Source organism: Amphibalanus amphitrite, unplaced genomic scaffold (assembly GCF_019059575.1).
Source record: "Amphibalanus amphitrite isolate SeventyFive unplaced genomic scaffold, NRLGWU_Aamphi_draft 000711F_arrow, whole genome shotgun sequence".
Lineage (NCBI taxonomy): Eukaryota > Metazoa > Arthropoda > Thecostraca > Balanomorpha > Balanidae > Amphibalanus > Amphibalanus amphitrite.
The window spans coordinates 286,727-296,366 of NW_024882205.1; the positions used below are offsets into that span (position 1 = coordinate 286,727).

The window sequence follows — 9,640 nt, forward strand, 5'->3', positions numbered from 1 at the left end:
GTGTGGCGCGTCATAACTTATGTTCGTCAGCAGGTATTGCACGTCGCGTTAGCGCACGATCCTTATTTGCTTGACAACTATTGGGGGCTCGCTTAGCAACTTGTGGGCTATTGCAGCATTCACAGTTTTTGCTTATCAGAAGAACAGAGTCTCAATATTCACATGCTGCACTTGAAGCACGAAATCCGCATTATTGTTATATTTGTAGTTGATGGGTCGAGAGGCGTTTACGGAAATTCTTATATATTCGGACTCTGTAAAAGTTCATTTAAAATAAGAGGAGTCTGAGTTTGAATTCTGTAGGCATCCCTTTTCCTTTGGCATTGGAGGCAAGTGGCAACAAAGGGTGCGTATTGTGACCTTGAGCTAAACACGTTTTTTTTATTAAAGGAAATAGTTCACTTTTAACATGGGGTTTGGAACTGGAATAGCAGTTTTGTTGCTTGCGCTGAGACTAGCACAAATCAGAAGCTTTTACGGCCCAACGATCACCCTAGACGAAGATATTCCATTTTTCGTTCCGAAAAGAGTGCCTTGCAGAGGAATGCGTGCCTTGCTGAGGAATGCAGTCACGTCATCATCAGCCAATCAGAATGCTGCTTACAGCCGATGGGTTTGTCCTACGCAATATGATTGGTCAACGCGTAATAAGCTTCCGCGTCAACCATTATTTTATATAGAATATAGTTCTTCTTATACTAAAATATAGAAAATAATCTTTTTTACAAAAACGTTTTGTTTTATTTTCTGATCATTATGAGCATAAAAAAACATAAATCCATAGCAAAATACTAATTTCAGGAAAGTGAACTATTTCCTTTAAGGGTGCGTTTCACGCGACCTTTACACCACCTGGCGAGGATCTTGCCGACATAGAGATACGTTTCTAGACCAGTAGATGGCCCTAGCGCCGAACGCCGGTTTGTTGTCATAGGACAAGTATCACATTTCCCCTGTCCATCCATCTGTTAGCGCAGAGGGGTTGGGCTGCCGGGCCGCCCCTCCCCATCCGCGCCCCGCGAGCTCGGGAGGATTGGCACGGGTCCGCCGCGCCGGTCAGGCCGGGCGGAAAGGACCAGATGTCATGCTTTCAGTCGAACCACATTGGGCCGAACCCGCGCCGACACACACGGATAGGGAAAGATCGGAAAAATGTAAAGGCTAACAGAATGAGGTACAGGAAAGCAGCTTCAGTCACATTCATAGTGTTAGCTTCATTAATCATCGCTTGAGGATGTGGGACATTTTTGGTCAAACTTGCAATTTTTGCCCGTAAAAGCGCCGCGAAACTTGGCATAGCTTATCATACACCAATTTCTAATCGCGTATGAAATTGTGGAACCCTGGTCTCAGAAGTTTAGGTCACCCAGTTCAGGTATATCCTAGATGTTCGAAACTCGGGTTATTGCATGAGCTATCAGCATGAGCTACACTGTATAGTGCCGGACTATCGCATCAGAAGGCACAGAAGAATATGCTTTATAAAACATTTTTTTGCAATTTTGTCACCACTTCAGAACTACAGTAGATGCCCGAGTCCTTTGAAAGTTGCAGTGCACGATGTAATAAGGCCATTGGTAGCTACAACTTGTACCTATGTCTCGGAATCTTATAAGTTCATCCGGACTTAAATCCCCCAAGAAATCGTTCGGGTCGGAGCTTTCGAATTGTATCACAAAACTTTTTCAGCGTGTCGTAATCGGGTTCGGGGGTATCGGTCGCAAAATTGAGGACGTTTTGCGACCGATTGGATTCCCCGTGATGAGGTACATCGAAATAGGTACCCTTTTTATGCAAAAGTATAACTTCGAAATTTGACCTTTTTACTAGACCTTTACCTAACCTCCACCAGAAAGTAACCTAAACCTGGCCATGGCCAACCTAAATCATGGCCGTCTAACCAAAACCATTGAGTTGGAAATGAAAAAATTGGCCACAAAACATGCATTACACGGCCCTAGTAAAGTTGGGTTCATTTGTTGACCCTTGGTGACCTGACCGAGCTACATAGGTTACCTGACCTGGTATCAGTGACGTCTTTTAGCAACATCTGTACTAGGCAACCAATGCTTTATCGATGATTTTCGATAAAAGTCCTTTTAATCAATGTTATAACGCATGGTCTAAAAGGCCCGTGAACGGTGAAAATTTTTAACTTTGACCTGACCTGTGACGTCATCAGTGACCTGAGGTCAATGAAATTAATTTTCTCAAGGCAACAGGGCTATCGAACGCCGTTCGAGTTTTGCGAATCCGTCCAATAGTTACGGAGATACGGGGGGGGGGCAAAAAATAGCCACACCAGTGTGCGTCTTGGTTATGTGATCCGAGGTCAATCTTTGACCTTGACCTTTCGAAGTCAACACATATATGCTACGAGGCGAAATTACGAGAGGATTACGATGCTGCTAATTGCTATTATGCAGTTTTTGCCTAGCTTTATTGCTTCAAAAGTGATACGTGAAAATTATCTCTAGAGACGCTATTTTGACTGAAATTCAATCAATTATTCATCATTTTGTTGCTAATTCGTTGAGAAACACGGTCATGAAGGTTTCATGTCGCTATCTTTCATAGATTCGCCAATATTGGCTAAAAAGATTGGATAATTGCAGCTTTCCCCGAAATTTGAACTTTGACCTGCCATAACTGGGTCAAATATTGAATTAGGGTAAAAAATATACCACCAATCGCGAGTAGGTACTCGTTGAGAGCAATCGACTGCATCGACTCTTTGTTGCGAAGCGAGCTACGACGCTAAGTTTCGAAACGCCGGGGGAGGGGTATGAAAAATACCCTGCGAGGGTTTTGACATAACAGTCGAACTGATATTCGGTCTCACGTCACTAAGGGTCTAATATCTCCATGGAATTTGTAGGCATTGCTGGTTATTTTCATTATTTATGTTCAGTACGGACTGCCCAGGTCAGGTCAAATACGGGCTACGGACTGCCCAGGTCAGGTCAAATACCTATTGTCAAAATATACCAGTTCGCTGTTCGTAATTTACCACTCACACAAACTTGTGACATCTTTCAAAGTTGCTAGTTTCTCACAAGCTCTTCCCGGCGCACTCCCGATCAAGAGTGAGAGGCGCGCGATAGGAGACGCCTGGCTGGGCGCCGCTCATGGATAGATCGTGGGATGAGTCTCCGACCCGTCTGGTCACGGCGAAACTTAGCAGGGAGGGTTCAGGGCACCTCGACGGCGGCCAAACGCCAGCGGAGCGCCGTAACTAATGGGTGTGACACTGTGTCAACAAACGCCGCTGAGTGACGGGCCGAGGGGACCGTCGAAACGCACGGGCCATACAGCCAGAGACATCTCTCGGCGATTTTATGAACTAGCTGTGCAATGACTTTCAAATGAATAGAACTGCATAGTGATGCATGCAATGATGATTCACTCTACAGGATTGTGTAGAGAATTGATGTCTTTATGATTCCTAGCAGCCACATTTTTGAAATTGTTGTCATGGCTTTCATGCAATGCACTGCAAGATGAAAATTGTATCATGCAAAACATAGTACAAAATTTGAAAAAAGGCTTGCTAGGAAATGTTTTCCTTGACTTGGTCAGTCCAAAACTGCAAACATCACAGTCGTACGACAATCCGTTATTGAGTTCTATTCGTTTGAAATTTTGATTTTGCAATATGTTTGTCTAAATTGCTCAGTATATGTGGATTGCAGAACAACGGTAACCACTCTGTGATGACGAGGTTAATGTCCTTCATAAAATATCCAAAAACAAAGGCAATCGAAGCAACGATGCTCTAGCTATTTACGAAAAACGTTTCTCATAGCGTTACGCGTGAAACGCACCCTTAATGTTCTCACCTGACAAGCATAAGTCACAAAGCGTACTCATAGTAATTATCATTTTTTTTTGTTCTTACGCACCTGATCGCTGTTCACGGGCACCGCAAACTGCTGATTGTGGTGTGTGCAGCGCATCAGGCGTGGGGGTAGGGGCAAAGCCATAGGGTAGGGGATGGGTAGGTAGTCAGTATGATGTTAACTTACATGGCTGTGTCTGGTGGACTGCACACAGCCAACGCCGTGGCTGGTCCCAAGCGGCCACAGCGGTCGCTGACTGAGTGAGATGATGGGAGGATGACATTGGAGGCAGTGGGCAGAGCAGCTTGAGCTGGGAGCCTTTGTATGGTCCTATCACACACAGGGCCCGTGAACAGCTCTCTGGTATTTTCTCTCATTCTTGCTCATATTTCACTCTTAGTTTCTCCTCCATCCCCCACAGTCATGGCTTCGGGCTTGGGCTGTGCCTGTGGCCTGTGAGTGTTGATGGTGTTCTCTGACTGGAAACAAGACTGGTGAGTCATGAGTATGACTCAATAGTAACAAGGCTGGTGTGAATATGCCTCAAACATTCATGACAAGCTCAAGTCCTAGAGCGGTCAGGTGCACTATCTTACCCACAGCTCAGACTGCAGACCATGGTAGTTCAGTCAGATGAGCCTTACTGGCCATCCAGGGTGACAAGTCCACCTTAGTCAATACCAACCAGGCTGGAACTTTGCTTCAAACAGGCTGTATTCAACATATCATGGAAATTTAAGATATTTTTTTCTGCTGGTCAATTGCAATAAAAGAGTGATTATCTATGGATACTGATTGTGTCTGAGTGGGGAACATAATTTTCTTGGACAATGCGGCACCATCACAGTATTTCAGCATAGTGCCTAGTTAGGGTCTGCACCACTGCTTGTAAGACCTGCACAGTTCCACAGGAATTATGCACTGTGTGTGCACTGGCTGAATGCCCCTACCCTGACAAGATGCTGTTGATTATATTGTCATGATCTGCACTTTGCATTATGATCCAAAGCTTATTTTTGGACAAATCTCCATTCTTTTTTATTAGTTTTGGACTGGAAGTTTTGGAATGGAAGTCCTATAGGACTTCCATGAATGATTCACATTCTGAAAACATTCAGGTTAGGTTATTTTTTACCATTATTTAACTAGCTGATTTGATTCTGTTCACCAGTCAGCAAACAAATGATATGATTAAGATTCCTCTTACAGGTACCTATGTCCTATGGTAAAGATATGTTTGATTCCACGTGCTAGAAAATGTATTGGGTTATGAAACATCTTTCAGTTAACACTATCCAAATGTCTTTCCGGCAGCGCGTCAGCGTAGATAGTGCGGTGTGGCTCGTGGGTAGTGTCTGCCAGCGGTGCGTCAGACCGTCCTAGTGAGATGGCGGCCGAGACCCGCTCTCCCGCAGCAGTCGGGACCGACTCGGACCGCACCTACCTGCTGTGCTTCTCCAACGAGCTGACCGAGTTCCGCGAGCCCGAGCTGCGCGCCGTGCTCTCTCTGCTGGGTCTGACAGCCCACTGGACGGGCTCTGTCACCGCCACGCCGTACCTGGAGGTACGGCTGGCCAGTGAAGCAGACGCCCGTCGACTGGCACAGCGCACCGTAGCCGTCAAGTGCTGCCTGGAGCTGTGGGCGGCAGCAGACTCTGAGGAGGAGCTTCACCGACAGCTGCGTCAGCGACTGCTCGACCATCCCGACACCATGCTGCCCCACTTCGGCCCCGAGACCTCCTTCAAGGTGAACGTTGAGTCGTTCAACCGGACGCTGTCGCACGAGGCCAAGGTGGCGCGCGTGGAGTCGTTTGACTATCTGCCGCTGGAGGGGCCGGTCCGGCTGCGGCACCCCGACCTGCGGCTAGACACTATCGAGTACTACGGCCTGGACCCGAACCGGGTGCCCGAACGGCCGCTGCAACTGTTCTTCGGTCGCTGGCTGTGCGACGGGCCGCGCGCAGCCATCAAGGCGCACTCGCTCAAAACGCGCGCCTACATCGGCAACACGAGCATGGACCCGGAGCTAGCGCTGATCATGGCCAACATGGCGCGGGTCCGGTCCGGCGACACCGTCTACGATCCGTTCGTGGGCACGGGCTCGCTACTGGTGGCGGCTGCCCACTTCGGTGGCCACGTGCTCGGCACAGACATCGACTACCTGACGGTGCACGCGCGGACGCGGCCGTCGCGGGTGCAGGAGCGCGGTCGGCGGCGCGGGGCGGGTGAGAGTATCGCGGCCAACCTGCGGCAGTACGGCCTGCAGTCCCGCCTGGTGGACGTGCTGGTGGCGGACGCGGCGCTCCCGGCGCTGTGGCGGCGCGGCGTCACTGTGGACGCCATCATCACCGACCCGCCGTACGGCATCCGAGAGCCGACCGAGCGGGTGGGCTCGGCGCGGCCGTCCGGCGGCGCCATCCCGGCGCAGCACCGCGCCGCTCACTTCCCCTCCAAGGTGGCCTATGGGCCCGGAGCGCTGTTTGGCGACCTGCTGCGACTGGCCGCCGACCGGCTGACTCTGGGAGGTCGGCTGGTGTTCTGGCTGCCTGTGACGCGCGCTCAGTACTCTGCCGACCGGCTCCCCAGCCACCCCTGTCTCCGACTGGTGGCCAACAGTGAACAGACGCTGACGGCACGCGCCAGCCGCCGCCTGCTGACGCTCGAGAAGTGGCGTGAGCCGGGCGACGGGGATGCCGCCACTGTGCATACGAGTGTCGATCGGTTCGTCAGTGACTATTTCAGCAGTGGGTTCACGGAGGAGGGCGGGAACGGTGATCGTGAGACCACGACGGACGCTGGTGGTGACGGTGATACAAGGACTGTAACGACCGGTGGTGACGTTGGTGACAGAATGACAGGGACTGTTGGTGACCGTAGTGGTGCAGCGGGGACTAGTGAGGATGGTGACAGTGTTCAGGGTGAAGTCGCCGCGAACGAAAAGGCCAAGGAGCGTGTTCTGGTCAGGTGACATTAGGTCAGTGTACCTTGTGATCTGTCATGAATATGCAGCTGCGAGAAATGGCTTCGTCGATCATTTTATCATCGTCCATAGGTATTTGATCGGATTCTTTAGTCACCTGTTTTCATGAAACTTCAACATGAATCTGGCAGGCCGCGACACCTTTATCGTAAGTTGAAGCGTTTTTCGTGAAGTGATGGAAAAGTTAACTTCGATGCGTCTAAATTTGGTTTTCGGAGTCATTGTGTGGGAGTGTGTCAAGTCAAAAGTCAAAGTCAAAAGTGAACACTTCGCTTTTCACGACATTGCGCTTTTTATGCCGTAGGAGCGACCAATTTCGGGTATGGAACCGAGTGTGTGGGGCCTATCCCGATTCCCGATTGAAGTAAGTAATGTATTTGGGAGACTGTTTTGACCTAAAGAAAATGCGTTCTAAAGGAATTTGGTGTTTGATCACTTGAATATGGATTGTCACCGCTTTGAAGTTTGAACTGTAAGACCAATACAAGCTGTTGTTCGTAGCATCTTTTTCTGTGTTAATCACTGAAAAAAACGCTCTTAGTTCCTCTCCGCTTCGATCGATCCATTATGACGCTGGTTCACGTATGTGGATAATTTAAACGTTGCCTATGACAATATCATTATGGGTAAAAGTGGCACGAGTCATTCACGTCCTCTAACTATAGAATATTTACTCGATAACGGGCCCGCATATTTACGTAAATATGCACGCACGTAAATGTATACGTATAATGCGTTTGAAACGTTAGCTCATAGGCTAACGTTGTATCGTCTTCAGAACAATCTCGGGTCTGCTGAGGAAACCATTACTCGTTGAGTGAAAAGTGATTGGCATGAACTCACCACATTACCGTATCACGCCGTGAAATCGCCCTTGGCATTCTCTCTCACCGACTCTGATGTCCGTTTCCAGGATCGTCTTGGCTCTCCTCCGGCAGCTGCGATGAGCGGACCGCCGCGAACCTGGCGCCGGTCCCAGGCGAGCACACCGCTCGGGAGGGACCGGCTCCGGCAGCCGTTTCGGTCGCCGCTACTGGCGAACCGGACTGGCGCCTCTCCAGCCACGGGAAAAACGACAACTGCGAGCTCTACCTCCCCGGCGAGCAAGACGAACTCTACCTCTCCGGTACTAGCGAGCACGGCGAGTGCGTCCGTCCCGTTCCGGTCTCCTCTGCTAACTGGCACACCGAGCCGTGTTGAGACTTCGACGTCTGGTGGGGTCTACCCACCAGCCGGAGACACTCCTCTGACCGGCGATAGCGCCGCCTCTCCGGTCCTACGAGACACCCCCAGAGTCGGCGCAGTAGCGGGCTCAGACTCGGTGTCAGAGTCACCCTCAGTGGACGGCGCAGATGACTCGTCGCTCGCGGCAGCACTGGCGGCGGCGGACGCTGAGCTGGCCCGTCTGGAGGCGGCTGGGTGTCGCGCGGAGCAGCTGCCGCTCTACATTGACGCGCTGCACGGCTACAATGAGATCAAAGACGCGGCGCAGTTGGTGATGGGCAGGATAGCTGAGCTGGACGGCGTCACCGTGCGCTCTGTGCACCAGCGGTACGAGTGTCTGCCGCCGGCCGAGCGCCAGTGACTGGGGGGCCAATTTACGGACGTCAGCGACTGAGGCTGATCTGCGGACGCCAGTGATCGAGTCGGGCTGATGGGAGAAGAGATGAGACAAGACGTAGGGCGGAAGCTGGGTGTCTGCAGTGACGAGTCTCTGGCTGTGATTGAGCGTAGGCGTTAGCGCACCTGATAAGGGGAGTGGAGTCAGTACAGCTCTTCAGTGAGTCCGTCTCGAGCGGTGCTGGCTGTTGTGTGACCTGTGTGATCTGCCAACGATATAACACGATGACGATATGGCTATGCCCGTCTTGCAATCTATCACTGCCGCTGCTCAATATATTGCATTGTACAACCATGCATTAGTTGAAGACTCCGAGAAGCCACAAGTTGTGGCTTTGTTCTGGCCACTTGTTTGTTATCGCGTAGAGTCTTTCATCCCGTTTCACACGCTTCTGCATTTCGTTACATCTTTCGTCAGCTCATGCTGAGCCCTATTTGTGTTGGTCTGCCGTTTAAATATCGCTTTGAATCGATCTATGACCATTCATTGCATCTTGTGATATTGTATGAGTTGTGGAAGTGAAAATGTTCGAGCTAATATATCTTATGTTTAACATTTTATTTGGTTAGTTAGGTATATCAGACATCCATGATTCGCTCATTCGGGTAAAAGTAATCGCTTTATCTTCTGTTGATTAATCCCCTCTGACATCTCTACACTTTTTCAAAACGTCCAACATCGGTAAACAGGTGGAAGCTCACGGTCAGCTTTGTTACAAATGTTTGCATTGCCAGAGACCAAGAGCAAAAATGTGTGTGTGTCTGGTCATGACAAAGCTGGCGGCGGCAGATTTTTGCTTCCGAGTGAAGGAATGATGGATCATGCATCCATGCAGCGCCAACAGCACCAATCGCAGTTATGATTGGTTATAAAAAACATGTCGAACCATACATATTCGTTGCAAGATCATTCAACGTACTTGTCAATTTCGTAATATTGCCTCTTTTATATTTTTCCCACGGTTTGTTTACTTCGACCAGCTGACTGGTCACGTGGTACAGCTCTTGGTAGAGCATCCTTCAATAACGGAACGGTTCTCAGCAATGACAAGCAAATTTGAAGATTTATTGGCATTATTTTTGACAAAGGGACAATATTTCTATTCTAAAACACGGACTAGTCTTCGTACAATGTATATTTGATACAGTTTTGCTAACATACCAATACAATTTCCACGGATGTTTCAGTTATTTGGAAATG

General features: G+C 49.5%; 1 protein-coding gene across 1 annotated transcript; it reads left to right on the forward strand.

Annotated features, from left to right (window-relative positions):
* The first annotated feature begins 125 nt into the window (after positions 1-125).
* On the forward strand, positions 126-7,319 carry LOC122365013 (tRNA (guanine(10)-N2)-methyltransferase homolog). The gene is made up of 2 exons (XM_043335885.1): positions 126-346; positions 5,154-7,319. Exon 2 carries the CDS (start codon positions 5,227-5,229, stop codon positions 6,805-6,807), a length of 1,581 nt encoding a protein of 526 aa, XP_043191820.1. The 5' UTR covers positions 126-346; positions 5,154-5,226; the 3' UTR covers positions 6,808-7,319.
* The last annotated feature ends 2,321 nt before the right edge of the window (positions 7,320-9,640 follow it).

Excerpts from the sequence above, each read along its gene's own strand:
- LOC122365013 (XM_043335885.1), top strand. The coding sequence starts at position 5,227 with ATGGCGGCCGAGACCCGCTCTCCCGCAGCAGTCGGGACCGACTCGGAC.